At 36.8% G+C, this 20,787-nt stretch overlaps 1 protein-coding gene across 3 annotated transcripts in view; it reads left to right on the plus strand.

The window, feature by feature from the left end:
- The window catches only part of LOC118742329, a 212,823-nt gene that overhangs the window by 130,055 nt on the left and 61,981 nt on the right, over positions 1 to 20,787 (plus strand). For all 3 annotated transcript variants that reach the window (XM_036474318.1, XM_036474319.1, XM_036474320.1), the window contains 3 exons: positions 9,269 to 9,351; positions 15,302 to 15,828; positions 18,698 to 19,097. In XM_036474318.1, the coding sequence (XP_036330211.1) occupies positions 9,269 to 9,351; positions 15,302 to 15,828; positions 18,698 to 19,097 (1,010 nt within the window). The remainder of the gene's footprint in view (positions 1 to 9,268; positions 9,352 to 15,301; positions 15,829 to 18,697; positions 19,098 to 20,787) is intronic.

The raw sequence follows: 20,787 nt of genomic DNA on the forward strand, positions 1-20,787 counted from the left end.
AAACAATTTTCTCTAAAAATACGCATACTTTTTAAAAATATGTGTTTCAACACGTTTTGCAATAGGACTGCGCAATTACTTAATTTATTAGAACTCATATTAATTGATTAATCGCACAATCCGCTTTTAAGAGCTCGGCGCTAAAAATAAAATAAAAACCTATAATAAGGCGAGATCAGCTATTTCCACAATTTCTTCAAAATCACCTATAGTGTCTGAATTATTTACATTTCTGTTGTTGTCATATATTGAGCTATTCAACCTTGATAACATACTGATTGATATTGGAAACGTTTGGCAGCAGAAACTATTAGCCTTCATATAACACTTTATTCGAACTATTGAATTAAGGTTCCATCCTCATCCTATTTCGAATCTTAGTTTTTGTTGAATTCATTGCGGAAAAACGCGCTCAAAAAAAGCATGTGAATGCGGCAAGGATAATAATAAGACTACTTCACTTATATTTCCAAACATTTTATTGCCTGATGCGGTTTTCACTCCGTAAGCAATTATCCAAAATTCTTCAGAGGCGGATGGAATGGTTTGGGCGTGCGTCAAGGCTGGTGCGATCGCCAAATAAGGTACTCGCTGTGGATAAGCCTGCAAGAGCGAGATCATCGCCGCCTGCATTGCAGGATAGCACGCCGCTGACTGAAACGAGACAATCGAGTGGTGATATCATGTCAGAACTAGGCGAGACAATCAGGAAGTTGACTGAAGCAATGCGCCTGTCGCAACGAACGATCAACAACCAGATCAGGGGCTTACTCAACTCAGTAACGAGACTTCACGCCCGTGCCCAAGAAGAGTACAATAAAAAGAAAGAAGTCAGATGAAATGTTCCCCTCAGTCTCACATCAACAGAATCAACGCCGAAAAGGCCTCGAAAGACACCACCCAAGAAGAATAGAGCCAACCACGAGGAAGCACGAAAGGCGACGGCTAGTGAGAGCAAGGGAGATAATATCAAAGATAAAGGAAAAGTGAATAAGGAGAGTAACTGGACGCAGGTCCAACGCAAGACACAAGCCGACAAGAAGAAGATGATGAAGTATACACCGCCTCCGAGGCCGGATGCGATAGTCATCGCAAGCGCTGGAAACATGTCATACAGCGACATACTTCGGGCTGTTAAGAAGAATGATGCTCTGCAGGAACTCGGTGAAAACGTTTCTCGGATCAGGAAGACTGCGAAGGGCGAGATCTTGCTTGAATTGAAAAAGGCGCAGATGACGAACACGGGTGTATATGAGAAGGAGATAAGCAGGGTGCTAGGTGACCAAGCGCAGATCAGAGCGCTAAGCCATGAGGTATCGGTAGAGATTCGCGACCTAGACGAAATTACCACGAAGGAAGACATAGCCGAGGCGATACGATTGCAAGTAAAGGAGTTGAGCTTCTTTGATGAAAGAACAATCAAAAACATCAGAAAGGCATATGCAGGTACTCAGACTGCGGTGGTAAGCCTTCCAGCATTGGATGCAAGACGACTGCTGGACGCCCAGAGAGAGTTGTACAGATCAACCTAAATCATTGTGAAGCAGCACAGAAGCTACTGATGTATACAGTATACGAGGAGAAGATAGATGTGGCGATAATTTGCGAGCAGTACAAAAACCTAGACGTCGGAAACTGGGTCTCTTATCATGGGAATAAAGCTGCCATATGGGCCTGTGGGGGCAACTCTCTCCAAGACAAACCGCTCCTTGGGAAAAGCTACTATACGCGGGCGAAGATCCGTGGATCAATTTCTACAGTTGTTATATTCCGCCGAATGTGACACAAGTAGAATATGAAAGGATCCTCGATAATTTAGTACAAGAAGCCCGAACTACAACGCCAAACGTGTTAGCAGGTGACTTAAATGCGTGGGCCAAGGAATGGGGCAGTAGCCATACAAATAGGCGGGGTGATGCTTTGCTTAAGGCGTTCTCCTTGCTAAAAGCGGTGTTACTCAATACCGGCGGAAGGAATACGTTCGAGAAAAACGGTCGCGGATCAATAATTAGCATTGCGTTCGCCAGCCGCGCACTGGTGGGATCAGCAAGTTGGCGGGTGTGCGACTTTTACACCCATAGCGACCACCTTGCTATTATGATGGAAATTGGCAAGCATGCGCAGATTAGAGGTAGCCTGCACAAAACACAGACGAAAGGGTGGAGGGTAGAAACACTAGATGATAAAATCTTCAGACTCATGCTAGACGGGATCCCGGACAGCTTGGATGACGTGGACCAGCAAGCCTGGCGAAATACGTAAGCAAAACCTGCGATGCCGCCATGTGTAGGAAAAGATAAAATACTGCAAGAAAGCCCGCATACTGGTGGAATGAGGGGATTAACACACTAAGAAGCGAATGTCATAAAGCAAGACGACTCTCCTAAATAAGCCAGGGTACGGCAGAGTATACAAGACTACGAGAATGCTTCAAGAGAAAACGCAAGGAGTTTAAAAAAGCGATCAAAAGAAGCAAGTCAATAAGCTTCAAAGGACTTTGTGAAAAGGTGGATGAGAACCCGTGGGGTGACACGTACAAAATAGTCATGAAAAAGGTCAGAGGTGGTAGAGGTCAAGCACCAACCTACCCTGTCCTCCTAGAGAAGGTGGTAATAACGCTTTTCCTAGAGCAAGAACAGCATTCAAGTATGGTGACACCCGCTGTAGGTGAAGCAGTTCAAATCGACGAAGCGGAGGTAATCATGGCGGCGGAGATGTTCGGTAACGCAAAGGCGCCTGGACTTGGTGGTATCTCGAACAAGGCGCTAAAGATCGCTATTAAACATAACACGAAGATTTTCGCTGAGCTTTATACGCGGTGCATGAAAGAAGGAGCATTTCCGAAAGTATGGAAGAAGCAGCGCCTGGTCCTACTTCAGAAGCCGAATAAACCGGCGGGGAGCCGAATGCGTACCGGCCACTTTGCATGATCGACACGATGGCCAAAATACTGGAGAGGATTATTTGCACACGTCTGGAACATCACCTAGAAGGTGAGACGCCTGGCTTGTCTGAAAATCAATTTGGATTTAGGAAACATGGTTCCAACATAGACGCAATTGGAAAATTTACGGGCACTGCGGGCAAGGCCATAGAGGGCGCCAGATGGATGTATGGCGATAAGAAGTATTGTGCAGTTGTCACATTTGATGAACAAAATGCTTTCAACTCGGCATACTGGCCACGCATTATGAGAGCATTGGAGGCGAAGGAAACACCGGCCTATCTATTGCGCATAATAAATAACTACCTGTCTGAGAGACTGCTATTGTACGCCACGGACGAAGGTACCAAACACTACGTTGTGATGGGCGGAGTGCCACAAGGCTCCGTATTAGGCCCATTGTTATGGAATGTGCTGTACGATGGGGTATTACACTTCCGACTGCCAAAGGAAGCCCAGATATTTAATTGGGTATGCGGACGATATTGCCGTGACGATCGTTGCGAAGGAACTTTCCCAGATTATGAGTATCTGCAATGAGACAGCATCAAAGATCAAGGAGTGGCTGACGATGACAAAGCTCCAGCTTGCGGGGCAGAAAACGAAGGCGGTTCTTATTACGAGCAGAAAAAAGTTAGAAACAATCACCCTGAACATTGATGGCTACAGTGTAGTGATGATTTATGCGAGACTCAATTTCAAGACGCATATAGAAAAATCCTATGGTAATGCGGTTGCAGTGACAGCGGCTTTAGCGAGAATCATGACACACATTGGCGGCCCTAGTCAGAGTAGGAGAGCGCTCCCAACTAAAGTAAGCCAGTCAGTACTGATGTATGTGGCGCCTATATGGGGAACAGCCCTGCGTCAAAAAACATATGCCAAGAAGGTGAAATCAGTTTTTAGGCTAAGCGCTATTAGAGTTGCCTGCGCATTCAGAACAGTGTCGCATGAAGCGGTTGGTATTATATCTGGCATTATTCCGCCGGACATAGTGGCCTCGGAGCTAGGCAGAGTCTACAGTAGAACAGAAAGCACGAATAGGCCACTAACGGCTGAAGAACGCAAAGAGGAGAGACAAATGAGCCTCGACGAGTGGCAAACACAATGTGACGCGGCAAGAAAAGGAAGATGGACGTATAGGCTCATCAAGAACGTGCAAGCCTGGGTCGAGAGAAAACACGGAGAGACAGACCTTTACCTGACGCAGTTCCTGACAAGACATGGCTGTTTCAGGGAGTATCTCCTCAGATTTGGTCACGACGATGCGACAGAATGCTCCTTCTGCAACAGTGTCGGTGAAAACGTAGAGTATATCTTTTCCTTCTGTTCGAGATATGTAGCTGAGAGAACAACCATAGAGAGGCTAATAGAAGAAAGGATGGCACCCGATAACATTGTGCGCCACATGCTGAAATCGAAACTGGTGTGGGCTAAGATGAAGGAATGGTCCGCAGTAGCGCTTCAGGAGTTAAGAAAGAAAGAGTGGCAGCGGAGATATGCAGATGCGCGAGTGATGAATAACTCTGTAAGGAGTGTGTGTTAGCCCTGCGAAGTAATGCTTAACGGCGGTCCCGCAGGGCCAAATACAAGCTACAGAAGTCGAAGTTAAGGGTTTTGTACGTAGGCGTACTGTTTCGCAAGTCCAGGTGTACCTTTAGCGAGCAGTATGAATCGTGCATGCCGTCCATGGTTGGCGGTATCTATGTAAGATTCCCCCTTCGAAAAAAAACACAACACAACACAACTCAAAATATCATAACATAACATTACATACCATCACATAACAAAACACAAAACAATAAAACACTGCACCACCCAACATACCACAAAACCCCACATTACAAAACATCACAACACAACCCAACAAAACAGAACACAATATAATGCAACACAACACAAAACAACACGCCACAACTCAACACAACACAATAAAACAAAATACAACACAACACAAAACAATACAACAAAACGCAATACAAAAGAACACAACACAATACCACACATACACAACGTAACATGACATGTCATTCTTCAATTGTGTCTTTTTCTCTTTTTTGTCTCTACCTTTTTCTTTATCCTTGTCTCTGCCGTTTTTTTTTCTCTTCATTTCTGTACTTATCACTTCTCTGACCTTGATTCAGATCTTTATCTGTATTTTTTCTTTATCAAAATATTCACCCACTCCTTTTTTATCTATATATAAAAATACGCCACAAGAAAATTTCGCAATCCCTGTTTTGATTTCAATGAAACATACACCGAATTCAAGAATATAACTTCCTCTAATCCATAAATATTATTCCCGATACACAGGGAGCGTCGCATCTGACATATAGACTAAAATGTGAAAACCACTATATCTCTAAAACCAATTATGCTGGGGAACTGAAACTTAGCACAGATGCATAGATTGTAAATACCCTACTTACGGTGATGGTATGTACTGGGAAAGTGGGCGTGGAACTTCCCAAACAAACTGAAATTCTCATGTCGCTTATCTCTGGAACCACTTATGCTAACGTCCTGAAATTGGACACAGCAACATATGTTGTCTAGTTATGGCGAAGAGTGGTAGATTTTGGAAAAGGGGGCGTAGTACCGCCCATACAAACTGAAAATCTCATATCGCTTATCGCCGGAGCCACTTATTATAAGGTAATGGAACTTTATACACCCGCATTCATACACATATAAAATCGCAAGAATCATTCAATTGGAAACCATTCTCTCCCAGATTTTAAAATCGCATTGAATGATTGCTGTTTTGTGCAAAAGTTTTTAAAAGGATCAGTGTGTTTGGCTTCGATTGGTGGCGCAGGGAGCTATCCTAAAAAATCATATTTGTGATTAGATTTGTTTCACTTTTAGAACACATATTAGTAACATAAAATTTGGTGTAACTTGGTAGCCCAGTCGTGTGATGAAAAAATATTAGGCTTTGGCCCAGTCTTGACAAAAACCCGTGCGGAACCGCCGTTTGAGAAGGAAATATTATCTTTTGTTGTAAACCTTCAATATACTTTCTCAACCGTTAACGATAAGAGTAAAGAGTTTATGTAGATGTGGGCAATTTAGTTTTTATCCTCCAAGATGCTCTCATACAAATGTAATCGAAAAATTTATTTACAGTCTGAATTGGTATATGTGTAACATATTACATGTGCATATTTTTGATAAATGAAAATCGAGGTTCCTTTTTTGGTCTAATTTCAAAAGCTACTGAATAAATTTTGAGGAGACTTGGTAGAATTAGCATTAATCAGTCCGGTATTAACGTTCATAATTCTATTTTAACTTTTCCTGTAAATTCGCTATAAATTAGGCTGGTGGACTTCAAAATAGTAATTCGCATAAAGGAGTTAGTATTGGTGACAGGCAAAATTCAAAAATGTATTAAAAAAGATGCCGAATTTCGACAACTGGGCGATACTAGTTATATTAAGTATTTAAATTTACCTTCCTTTTTGCCTTTGTGTTAAGGTTTCTGTACTTTTATTTTAATCTATGCATGTATCCCTTACTTAACTTTACCTTCTACCTTGTTTGAGTCACCTCTTAAAGAGCGATTTTGAAACAAGTTTTGTTAAAAAGTTTTTTTTGTTCATTTTAATCTTCAATCACAATATCTTTTTCATAAGAATATTTATAAATTATAATGTATAAGACATTACGTAAATCTTTTCGCCAACGCACAGAGGAGTATTTGCATAGTGAAAATTATTTGAAAAGAAAGAAAACACGGAACTTAATCATAATTAGGCATTTATATGAGAAAAATGGCAAATTACCAGGGAACGGATTTTTAGGACTTAAAAACCTATTAAAAAGGGAAAATGAAATAGCGACAGGAAAAGGCACTAGAAATCGCAAAAAGGTCTACAGAAAGCACTAAAAAAGTACCAAAACCGAAGTTTTTTCAAGAAATACATTTATTTTAGAAATGTTTATATTACATGGAAAAAGAGAAAAACGATGCTCTAGTTTCATTATATGAAAAATTTGTATTTTGAATCTTTGATTATTTTCTCCTTTCGATTTACCTCACAAAACTTGCAGTAACATTGAGCCACAAGATGCACTTTGAAGTTTTCTGGCAGCATTTTCATTCGATTTTCTTTAAGAAAAGCTTTGAATGTACTAAACGTGCACTCGACGTGATTTGATACAAGAGGCGCCCAGTTTTATGGAACGTTTAAAACGTTCAAATTATCAGAAATTAGGGCCTCTCTCCTTGCTATTTATAATTACTTTTGGTAGAAAAGGCAAAAAAGGCAAATATCTTAAAAAAGGCAACATCATATATATGGAATCAGGGAAAGCTAAATCCATAAATTCCGTTCCCTGTTAATTAAATTTATCCCACAAAAACATACTTCAGAAAAATTCAAAAACGGCATTCATATTTCTATGGCATAATTGGACCAGCGAGTCCGGATATGCCCTCCGTTTTTTTTTTCTAATTGGCTCTCATTTACGAAAAATTGCGAATTGTGTAGAATTGCAGTTTACATTGAATAAATGACTTAAAAAAAATAAAAAATAATGCGATAAAGTGTGCTAAAGACCCATACGTTCACGTCGAAGTTGAGTAGAGGGTGGTATTGTCCAGTTTCATGATCTTCCGGGGGAACTGAAATTTGAGGACATATAATTCAATAAATCTCGGTACTTAGCTCCGATGAAAGCATTTGAGAATCGAGCGAACTTTTTTGTATTCGCTTTCTTATATTCTTAAGTTATTTTTACTTATGAAGAAAACAGAAGGAAGAATCTAGCGGTGCATCGAGTTTTTCCACCGGATCTTTAACAAATAATATTCGATCAGATTAACAGATTTTTAGTTATGCCATCATCGAATCTCTGTATAACTAGCCGTTGAACATTTCTGCTTGGAATCCCTTTTGAAGGATCTTAAACTTCGACTTTAAAAAGCGAATAAAGCAGAGGTAGGCGGACAGTGTTATAACAGAGATTTATGGCCGAGGATCCAAAATATATCCCTACAAAAGAATATTTCCCGACGAGACCCGACAAGAAAACAAAATGACTGTTATTTATTTGAAGTATTTGCTAAAAATAAATATCCCATAGGCCCCATTTTAAAGAATATAAATTATAGTACATGCTTTCTATTTGTATATCTATTAGTTTTATTTTAAGACTGGTTCCTAAAACACATAATAACGAAAGAAACAGTTCGAAGCGCAGAAAAAACATTATCACATAAAGGCTATGTTCTATTTGGCGTAGTCAAAAGATCCTGCCAACTGATAGATCGGTTATATAGCTTGAGAAATAATATGTTTAAAGAGAATTTCATCAAAGCTGTTAAATCTGAATTTTGACTGTGTGCAACGTGAAGTTCTTGGTAGCTGCGATGAATATTCTTTTCCATTGATTCACAAACTTTTCTGCATTCAGCTGTTGAACCCTTTCACTCTGCCAGGTTGACAGAAAATGTTTGGGTATGAAGTTTTGTAACTCATTCAATTTCAGTACAAAAAGTTTGAAATAGCTCAGAATGCGCCCTGATTTTTGAAAATTTTTTGGGTTGCAGACGTTTCGCATTTTCATCCATATAAAATACTTATTTATGTTCTAAAATAGTCGTATTTTTATATCGAAGAAAGTGCACAGCTTCGAACTTGCACCTAATTATACTGAAATTAAATTGGCTATAAAAATGCATTCCCAAAATTTTCTAAAAAATCTGATTAAAAATATTTTAATTTTTAAAGCAAATTTTTGAAATTGGTTGAATTTTCGCGAATTTCGCATTTATTGACAAGTTTTACATGGCAAAGTTACTTGATTTCAGCATGATTTGCGAATGAGCTGTAAATTATGATAATGTGAACATGCTTTAGGAGGCATTTCCGATCCAACCATGGCATTGGTATTGGTGTCACTCTGAACTGATTTTTATCTTTATGTTAAACTAATTTGAAATTTTAAAAACTGTCTGCACATCAGCAGGAAAATACCCTTCTAACGATATATAATTGTTTATACCTTAGAAGTACAGTTTAGCCGTAAAGGGGTGTAAAGGAAACATGATTGCCTATTTATATATAAGATATGGCGCATATCGCTTATAATTCTGACTAATATTTCCAATATTTTTTAAGTTTTTTGAAATTCAATTTTGGGCGTCTTAACGCCACGGGGTTCATTAGTATGAATATATGCTTCAACTAAAAACTACTGTTATACCTTTTTTATTTTTTATTATTATGACTACTACTTTGCATGTTTATACATTCAATCATATATATTTACATATTTACAAACACTCACAGTTATTTTTTCTAAATTTTGCAGATAACGAAATGGACGAAATAATCTACCAAAGCAATAATCAAAATTCTGTATATGTGCTTAATTCCAACTATAGATCATATGGGGTAAGACATAACATTTAATAATAATAATAATATCCCGACGGTTTTTGCCCTCCATTCCCGCCCATCCGCACGAGGGGCGCAGTCCGCATGACGTATGGAACCAGTATTTTCAATTTTTGCGCCGAGTCACGATAGGCAGGAGTTTGTTAAGTGTCGAGATCTAAAACTGTTCAGCTACAGAACTAAATTCATCAGCCGATTTTATGTTTTTATTTTAATCATTCATTTATTGAGAGAGGACAGTATCGCTTTCTTAATGCTGAAAAGCGGATCTGATATATCAAACGTGCTAGAATGAGAGTTAAAATCCTGGCATAAGCAACGGAGTGGGTCGTGCAATTCAAAATTAGTTTTACAAGCTTTCAGAAATAGGGGGAAAAAGTGTATTGATACCCGGGGGGGAACATTAAGGCTAACTTCGCCAAGAAGAAGCGGACTTGAAATTGAGCCTGTTAGTAATTTAACTATAAAAATTGTACCAAGCATTTGCCTGTGGCTGGAAAGTGTAGGAAGATAAATAAGTTTTAATCGGCTCGTAAAAGGTGGATGGTCATATTGAGAATCCCAACGGAAATTTCTTAAAGCAAAAAGTAGGAATTGTTTTTGAATTGATTCTATCTTGTCTGAGTAAATTTGATACCTTGGATTCCAAACCACCGATTCGTATTCCAGAATTGGCCTAACTAATGTTGTTAATAGGGTTTTAGTGATATATAAGTGTCACAAAATTCTTTTGACCATCGTTTCACAAATGCAAGTACACCTTTAGCCTTGTTGACTGTCACATTAATATGAAGATTCAAATTAAGCTTAGGATCCATTGTGATACCAAGGTCCACAAAATTGTATACCTGTTCCAGGTTATGGTTACCTACTGTATAAGAAGCGGGATGAACAGCTCTTCGCGAGAAGCTCGTTACTTTACATTTCTTAAGATTTAGAGGCATAAGATTTACTTGACACCAGTAAGCCATGCTGTCTAAGTCTGATTGTAGCAAAGACCTTTCTTTAATTGAAACGTACGATTTATAAAGCTTTACATCATCTGCATACATTAAAATTTTGGAAAATTGTATATCTGTAGAAATATCATTTATAAAAAGCAAGAACAGAATCGGGCCTAGGTGGCTACCTTGAGGGACTCCTGAAGTAACATCAATGACGTCAGAGATAGTATTTTGAAACAGTACCCTTTGTGATCTATCATAGAGGTATGAAGAGATCCAACGTAGAAAATTAGGTGGAAGACCAAGAAGATCAAGTTTGTAGATGAGCAACGAGTGGCACACTTTGTCAAATGCTTTACTGAAGTCAGTATATATAACATCAACAGATTTGCTTTCACTAAATGCTTTCGAGATATAGGATTTTAATTCAAGTAAAATTGTAGAAGTTGATTTGCCCTTGCAAAATCCATGTTGACTATATGAAATGCTAGAAGAGATAGAATGCGTCAACTGATTTGTTATAATTGCTTCAAATAATTTAGGAATTGCAGAAAGCTTAGCTATTCCCCGGTAGTTCTCCACTGAAGATCTGCTACCGCTTTTATGTAACGGGGTTATGAACGATTCCTTCCATATAGTTTGAAAAACGCCCTCTTTAAGAGTTACATTAAATAACGCTGTTAACGGCTCATAGAGATAATCAGAACAATTTATAAGAATACAAGTAGGGATCTGGTCAGGACCATAACTGAAGGACTGCTTTAAGGATTTCAGATAAACTACTACATCATCGGGAGATATTACTGGGATATTTATTGAGTTCATTGGACATAGTTTAAAAGGATAGTCAATGTTAGCATGTGAGTTAATGGAATAATTGGATTTAAAAAACTGAGCGAACATGTTAGAAATTGCTTGATTATCACTAGAGACGGTATTTTGATACTTCATGGCGGAAGGAAACCCACGTACTTTTCGCTTGGAGTTTACGAATCATAAAATGATTTGGGGTTATATATTATACGCCGTCTGATTTTACACAAGTAAGCTTTATAACACTTTTTGTTTAATTCAAAAAACTTATGACGCAAAAGTGAGTATTTTACATAGTATGAGTGTAAACCGGTTTTTTGTGCAATCTAAAATAACGCGACTTTTTGTTTTTCAAATTTCTCAGTTCTTTAGTGAACCATAACTGTGTTTGCACTTTAGGAACAAACATGCGTTTAGGCACATGCTTTTCAAATAATTTAGGTAAAGTAAAGTTAAAAAGTGCAACGCTTTGTTCAATATTTTCTTTAAATGCAGGCCACGACAATTTATACAGTTCTTTGTTAAGCATTTTAAAGTTAGCTTTCAAAAAATCAAAGCGAATATTTGGTTCGTATGCTTGGGTACTGCAATTTTGATCACTTATAACTCCACAGCAGGGTGGTAAAACTATTGGATCACACTTATTTACAACGGACTTAGATGCATCATCAACATAAACAAGATCTAATACTTTACCAAACTTATTTACCTACACGCACATATGTATATAAATACATAAATGCTTACTGATATTAACTTTAAAAGTAAGAACGCAAACGTCAAGCTGTGAAGCTGTGTTTTTTTGTGATCTGTTTAAATTTTGTGTTTGATAAAGCTGTTTACGCTTATTAAAGTAAAAAATTAAAAAAAGTGTTAATAAACTTCTGGTGCACAATTTAAAGATAAGTAAAACATCAAAATTTCCCGTAAATTTGATTAATTTAACTTGATATTCTTAATTGCATGTGCCGAGTATTTTGTTTCATATAATATATTGTTGTTGTACAATTGTTTTTGTTTGTGCACATTGATTTTGCTCTTTTTGTCTTTTTGTCATTTCTGCTGTTTCATCTTTGTCACAGCTGTTTGCGTTGTGTTTATTAGGTGTCAAATATACAGTGCATCTAAAACTGTTCGCTAACTGATATTTACCAGCTGATTGGTTCACTGATTAATACATCGTTTTCAAAACCGTTTTTGCTTTTTTGCTTCTAAAACCTAAAAATAAATATAATTTTAAACATGTCGTGTATTTACACCAATTGCCACGTTAAAAGCGACTCCTATGTGTCATGCTGGCTCTGCGATGGGATTGCCCATATAAAATGTGCTGGTTTGAGCGGTAGAGTTTTAGACGCTATTAACGAGGGTAAGGGTCTTCGTTGGTCTTGTCTTGTAAAAGTAATAATAACGTAGCTAAAATTTCTAATCTTAATTCGGACTCAAAAAACTAACTCGCAAGTCTAATTTAAGTATTTACTATCAAAACGTTAGAGGTTTGAATACCAAATTAACTGACTTATATTTAAAAGGTTTTGACTGCAATTATAATATTATTTCCTTGACCGAAACATGGCTCAAACCTCATATTTTTAATTTCGAAATTCTTCCAAATGAATATCAAATATACAGGAGTGACCGCGTGGGCAGAATCGGCGGTGGTGTTCTTTTTGCGGTGCATTCATCGATACCATCCGAGGAAGTTAGTCTTCCTGTCATTGAATATACCGAATTTAAATGTATACGTGTACAGGCTGGAAAGACTTATATTTATTTAGCTCTTTGCTACATCCCTCCTAATTCTGCCGTATCGGTATATATGCAGCTAGTTTCTTTACTTGAGACCGTAAATGCAATGCTTACGGCATCCGATTCTATGATTGTTTTGGGCGATTTAAATCTGCCACATATTTCATGGAACATCATTGACACCGATGTTGTACCAGTTTCATCTAGAGATAGTTACAATGTATTTCTGGAGGAAATGGCTGAACTTTGCCTCAAACAAATAAATATATGTCCAAATAAGTTTGGAAAGGTCTTGGATCTCGTTTACGTTGATGATGTTCCGAAGGCCTCTATTAATCGGTGTGATCCCCTAGTTTTGCCGGAAGTTGCATACCATCCTGCTCTTGAGTTAAGCTACGAAATCATAAATGAAATACATAATAATAAGTCAAGTTCAAGTACTAGATATGTTTTTGCGAAAGCAAATTTCAGGAAAATTAACAAAGAACTTTCAAAGTTATCTTGGCCAATATATAGAGATGACGTGGAGCGTAGCGTTGAGCACTTTAATGATACTGTTTTCAATTTGTTTCGAAAGTATGTGCCAATACGTAATATTGTTCATGAAGAACCAATACAATTATGGTTCACTAAAGAGCTTAAAAAATTGAAAAATAAAAAGTCGCACTCTTTTAAACTGTATAAAAGAACGGGCTTACACAGTGATTACTTAAGGTACTCCGTTTTGCGGCATAGCTACTTTGCATTAAATAAGAAATGTTATAATTCATATTTATGTAAAATTAAGAAGAATTTAATTAACAATCCTAAATCATTTTATGGTTTCGTAAATTCAAAGCGTAAGGCACATGGTTTTCCGTCCGCTATGCATTATCGCAACACTGTATCTACCGACAGCCAACTCATTGCCAACATGTTTGCTCGGTTCTTTAGGTCCAATTATTCTGTAGACTTCCCTATAAGTGGAGACTATCCGTACGAGCTTTGTCCAATCAACTCTGCTTATATTCCAGTAATATCTTCCGATGAAGTTTTACACTCTTTAAAAACCTTAAAAGCGTCATTTAGGCCTGGACCTGATCATATTCCGACCTGTTTTCTTAAAAACTGCGCTGAGAACATCTGTGAGCCTTTAACAACTCTATTCAATTTGTCACTTAAACATGGCGTTTTTCCGTCAGCCTGGAAGGAGTCTTTCATAATACCACTTCACAAAAACGGCAGCAGGTCGTATATAGAAAACTATCGAGGCATAGCGAAACTCTCCGCTATCCCCAAATTATTCGAAGCAATTATTGTTAACCAGCTGACATATTCTATATCTTCTTCAATTACACAATCTCAACACGGGTTTTCTAAAGGAAAATCTACTATGACTAATTTATTGGAGTTTACAACTCATGTCTCAAACGGTTTTAGAGAAAATGCTCATACCGACGTAATTTACACCGATTTCAGTAAAGCTTTTGTCAAAGTATGTCACTCGTTACTCATCCGTAAACTCGACCTAATCGGCTTTCAGCCCAGTCTTCTTCAATGGATCTCATCTTACCTGTTTGATAGAACACAAAGAGTTATTGTTAATAATTGCTCTTTTTACCAGTTTAGTTAGACCTATACTAGAATACGGATCTATTGTTTGGAATCCCCGCTACCAAGTTCATTCAGAAAGGATTGAATCAATTCAAAAACAATTCTTGCTTTTTGCATTGCGTAATTTTAACTGGGATTCAGATTACAATCTCCCCCCTTACACAAGTCGTCTAAAACTCATAAATTTGCCTACACTCGCAAGTCGTAGAGAAATGCTGGGTATAATATTTATCGTAAAATTAATGACAGGCTTGATTAATAGCCCGGCCCTCCTGGCTGAGGTAAATTTTAATGTTCCTTCTCGAATGTCAAGACACTTTCGACCTCTATTTTTAAAGCTATGCAAAACTAATTTTGAACTAAACGAATCATTCCGTGGTTTATGTCAAGATTTTAACTGTCATTCCAGCACGTTTGACGTATCGGACTCGATTTTTACTATAAAGAAAACTATTATTTCCACTCTCAATAATTGAAATACTATCTTTAGCATATCCAATCAGCTGATGAATTTGATTCTGTAGCTGAATAGTTTTAGATCTCGACACTTAACAAACTCCTGTTTCCACTACTCGGCACGAAAAAAAAAAACAAAAAAAAAGGTTCCGTACGTCATGCGGACTGCGCCCCTCGTGTCGGTTGGGCGGGAATGGAGGGTAAAAAAGCCGTTGGGATTAATTAAAAAAAAAAAAAAAAATTAAAAAAAGTCCACTTTAATATTCTACTTACAAGTAATCTATTATACATATGTAGTCAGACGTATTACGAATTTAAATTCTTACAGTCCCAATTTAGGAAGATACACGTTTATTCTACAATTAATTTTAAATGATTTTTTCAACTTCCAGGACTATGAGTTTCTCAAATTAATTGACCCTAATGACATGAACAATAAAAATATGCCAAATTACAAAAACTCATCGGCTGCGAGATCCGGTTCTCGTTGTTGTTCCGCCGGTGCGCACATAATGCAACATAAATTGCATAATTTGGGGAAATTTTGCGAAGTTACGGAAATAATCGGAAATGCTGTCACATCCCCGCCTTCGTTGTTGGCAGCAGCCTTGTCAACTACATCCACAACACCGCCAACATCGAGATGCTTGCCACCGGCACCTGCATTTCAAAACTTCTTCAACTGCAGCTTTGCGGCAAATGCCACTGGCGGTACCAGTGCCAACGCAACGCACGATGATGGTAGCACTGGTGGAGGTGTGGATGCCATTAAAATCAAACCCAACAACAGTAATAAGAAAAAGTGTGCCAATGTCAAGCCATCCCTTATGGAGAAGAAAACTAAATTTAGAAAGTTCATCGAAGAAGAAAAATGGAGAACGTGTGATACGAGTATTGGGGAAAATGTGCACCAACGAAGGTGAGTGTTGGTATCATGCAAATAAGATTTGGGCAGGTTTATAAAACAAATATTTTGCTTGCGTAATTTTGTTGTCGTTAATTTGTGGTTATTTTTAAGTCAATAATTATAATTTAAGTTCTCTGAAATTTTCATTTTCCAACTACATAGAGTGAGCGTCAGTCAAAATCGTTCAGTAAATTTCTTTCCACATTTTCACCTTATTTTGTTTTATTTAAATTTTTAATAAAAACATAGTTCACACTTAATAAAATTCATAAAACTCGAAGTTTCTAACTTTGTAACAATTAAAAAAAGTCTTAAAATTTTCATCAAAATTTCGCACTTTTTATTCAGAATTTTTGACTTTTTTTTTGGGTACGCCGTTTTATAGGCCATTCAATTTTATTTTAAAAGTGCAATTTTGAAGTCGCTACAATTTTTTTTGTCGAGGTGTTGGGCATTTCTTCCATATAAAAATAGATTTTGTTCATGCGTTAAAAATTTTTGAATAAAAAATATGGAATTTTGATGATTGTTACAAAGTTAGAATTTTGTTGTATTGTCATTAAAAGTTATGCTGATTTCTTTTCTACCGAAAAATGCAACCTTCTCTTTGCCCTCTACGCATGAACACTAAGAAGAGGGCGATGAAAAGGCAACATGTTTTGTAGAAACAAAAACGCCAATAATAAACATATAATAAAAAAAAAAAAATATTTTCAAAATATGGAAAATTACTGTAGTATTTTGAGTGACACTCACTGTACATATGTATAGTAAGATTACTTGTTATAGCCCAGTCAATTCGGCAAAATGTTTTGGTATACCCTCAAATAATTTCCTAGTGGATAACAAATATCCCATCTTGCTCAGTAAATAATACTGAATAAAATAAGGAATTGTTAAATCTATGGAACATATCGTTTTGCAGAGGAAAAATTATCTAAATAAATGTAGTAGGAAATACTACGTTGCGACTAATAATTTTCGAGTTATGGATTGCTAAATTCAATGTGGTTGTTCATGCTTGCCTGGTTTAACCAGATAACCTGATAACCAGGCAAGCGTGAACAACCAACCACAATGATTCGTTTGTTTTGTCTGAAATATGAGTAGGAAATAATGTTACTCATACGCCATGTATCTACACGTTTGACAAGACGAAGTATCTCTTGCCATCAAACAAACAATCAGCGTAAGTGGCAGTAATTTCGAGAAAGTAGAGAATTTTGTTTACATGGGAACCAGCATTAACACCGATAATGGAAATTTTGGTAGGATATATTAAAATACACCTTCACTAAAAATTGTGAAGTGTTAGTACGAAAAAAAGGAGTTATGCCACTCTTTAAAACGCTCTGTACGTATGTGATTTGATTATAATATTTTTGGCTTCTCCGGCAAGGAGAATTAAGGTAACGATATGTATGTATGTATGAAAAAATTGGCAATACTATTATGCATACGTCTGTATCAAGAATACATTTTTAAATGTTTCACTTCTGCATGAGTCACCCTATTTCTTCTCATTGTTCCTCTTTTCACAAGTATTTATACATACCCAGCCAGCAGGGAAACGTACTTTTAACCGACAGTGCGATTTTCGTAAATTTTTGGTATCCGGAAACGTTCAAGAAACGATTTCCATTTTTGTTAATTTTCGTATCCGAAAAATGTCATCATGTTATTTCAAAACATATATGTAATACTCCTATATTGGCAGTAAGAGCTAGTACCGTCCGAAAACACTACAGTACAGATATATCAATAAACACGCAAAAAAGAAAAGGAACACATTTACATGAACACAACACATACACAAAAACGGCACACACCTACTCAATACATACACAAAAAGCGTACTAGACTGTCTTGCCTTGGTTTCCGGAATGCTTACACATTGGATAGTTAACTTACTGCCAATGTAGAAGTATTACATATATGTTTCAAAACAATAATTTTAAAATATTTAATAATTTAATATTTATTTATTTAAAAATATATATACGTATTTGCCAGTAGCTGAGAGTGCAGAGGTACGTGCTACTATTTATTAGTTTTCAGGAGTACCCAAGATCGATTGCCGTCAGAAGCAACAATTAAAATTATACATATGAAAAGTATTTAATAAAATTTAAATAATTGCTGAATCTTAAAATTGTCTTTTGTTTTCTTTCATGTAACTATGAAAAAGGAAAACAGGCGAAAGCGCATCCGTTTCGCAACAATTTTCGATAGTTTTCTGTACATACATTTCGCATGAATACTTTAGTGGAAGAGTGGATCCGAAGACGACCGGAAACTGAATCGGAAAACGGATGAAACATCAAGGTTTTATACGAAATAGTTACCATTTTCGGATACATTTCCGGTAGTGTTGGGAAGTACTTTTGAGGATAGAGTTCTTTGGTATCGATACTTTTAAGGATCGGGTATTTTTCAGAGTACTGAGTACTTTCTTTAAATATACGCTTGTTGGTAATATTTCAATGATTAGTGTAGAAATCTCACAAGCTGGCAGCACTTTATTTAAATTAATATATTTATCCCAAATTACGTCAAATGAATGGCTACTTGAAAACTACTGAAACTTCAGATTGAGTACAATCATTTCTAAGTACCGGTAAATGTAAATAAACTTTAGAGTACTCACTATCGATACTTTTAAAAATCGGTTGCTGTCTATCCTTTTGAGAATCGAGTTCTGAGTACTTTTGGGATCAACACTGCCCAACACTAATTTCCAGATATTTTGCTGGCTGGGTACTCTTGAAATAACTATGTATGTATTTAACTAGTGCTCTAAAATTTTCATCTCCATAATAAAGTCCTAAAGAGTTTTTTGAAAATACTAACTAATATCGTTCCTGCACTTGTCTCTATTTAGCACCAGCAACAATGACCGTGTCGGATGCACCGGTTCGGTAACACCCACTGAATTTCGGACCAACTCATACATGAAGGAATCAAATGCTGCTGACTCAACAACGCTAACCACTTCAATGGCCGCAAAGGCAACCTGTGCGTCATTGAACAACATCGTTAAACATTATTGGAACGACAAAATGGATGCGAATGCTACAGGCGAGAGCAAGCGACACCAGCATCGAAAGCAGTCGAACAATTGGAGTGGGAGTAGTGATAGCAACAATCAACATCGACAAAAGTTGGAAGTGCTGAAATCGTCACGACAACAAAAGAGCAATTACGAGCTATATAAAGAAGCCTCCGAACTGCTCGGGTTGTCTTGCACACTTTGTGATAACTGTCGATGCCTCGAATGCCAGGTACATGCATAAGTACATATACATACATATGTGTATGTATGCGCAAAAATTTTATATAAACATGCAATGTAAGTAGGATTTCAAATGCATCAGTATGGTCCTGCCAGAAACTGGTGTACGTAAGTAGTTTAGATAACACTGAAGATTTTTTTATAATATTTGTTTAATGCCTTATGGTCTGATTATGGCAACTTAACATAACTTACGGCCCTCTATTAAAAATTCTGTTAAATGGGTGTTGCTTAAAATTCCCTGCAAAAATCGTGGGACCATGTAGTCTATTTGTGGTAAATTGGAGTACTTACAAACGTGTTCCTCTCTCATGCTGTAGCGGACCAACTCGTGTCTCTGCGCCAGCTTATTGTTTGTTATCCTATCACTGCCCTAGGACATCGCAATGTGAATTGGACCATATTTTTTATATGAATTGTGGTTAATTTTGGAGTACTCCTTGGTCCTTAGGGAGTACTCTTTACACGCATGCATGGAGTAGTCGCCATTTTTGCAGGGTTGAACAGCCAAAACTTAACGTAACTTAATGTCACGTCGAAATCTTTTTCATTTTATTCCCTAAGTTCTACGTTCCGTTAAGTTAAGTTAAGTTGCCATAATCAAACTATCTGGGTTAACCCAGATATGCCCATGAGCTTGCTACAGCAACAATTCTGTTAGTTTTCTCAAATCAAGTGAATCTGGCAGAAAGTATTGCAAAACTGAAGAGAGATTAAAAATATATATATTTTATCGTGAGTTTGTGGGCCGTACTATATGTAGTACTCTCGGTAAAAATGTATGTATATATATGTACTTAAGTTAAAAATACAAATTGTTTGTAATTTAATTAAAATAATTTTTTATCCAGAAACTTGTATGTACTTCAGTAAAGAAAAACAAATTAGTTAGTACTAAAAAATTATTTGGTGCTGTGGTACTCTACATTACACTTTTCATGAAGCAGGATATCACATTTAATGCAGCGTGTAGTGGTCTTTTTATGACAATGATTGCAATGTACCTATTTACATTTTTTTCTTGCCTGACGTGTAGTTTCAGTAAGCTAATTATCCCTTCAACCAAATCTGACGTCCCCTGATGACCTCTTCTTCATCGTCGGCATGATTACTATAACCGTGGCGACAAATTTTGAACAACGACGTCGATAGAGGTTCTTAAAGCAAGTATAACGGTATCATTTTTTTTTAATGGGAAACGAGAACTACAGGAATTCGAAAACGAAAGCACGGATTTGAAGTTTTTTGATGTCGTTCAATAGGAAATATAAGTGCCTTTAGTAAGATATACAAGTGCTATATACTTCTTGTACAGTTATAGCAACAATTCAATTTAAATAAAAAAAGTTCAAAAAATTTTAAACTCATTACTTAAAAAAATGTCCATATTAAACATACTTATTTAGAAGTTGTATAGTTCAGTAGTATGTAGAACTAGGTTTCATTTGGTATACAACATCAAGTCTTCAGTACGTAATGTACAGAGTGTTAAAAAAACCGAGTGCGCCTGGGCCACGCTGTATAAGTGAAACTTACGTTACATATCTATTTTGTCTCATAACCAATATACATACATACATACATACGTCTGCTTTTGCTTAAGGTTATATATTTTTCTTTTTTTTCTATCTAGATCACTACCTCTACCCCTGTTCCTTCTAATTACATTTATGTATGTA

Source organism: Rhagoletis pomonella, unplaced genomic scaffold, assembly GCF_013731165.1.
Source record: "Rhagoletis pomonella isolate Grant_MI unplaced genomic scaffold, Rhpom_1.0 Rhpom_scaffold_00007, whole genome shotgun sequence".
Classification (NCBI taxonomy): Eukaryota; Metazoa; Arthropoda; class Insecta; order Diptera; family Tephritidae; genus Rhagoletis; species Rhagoletis pomonella.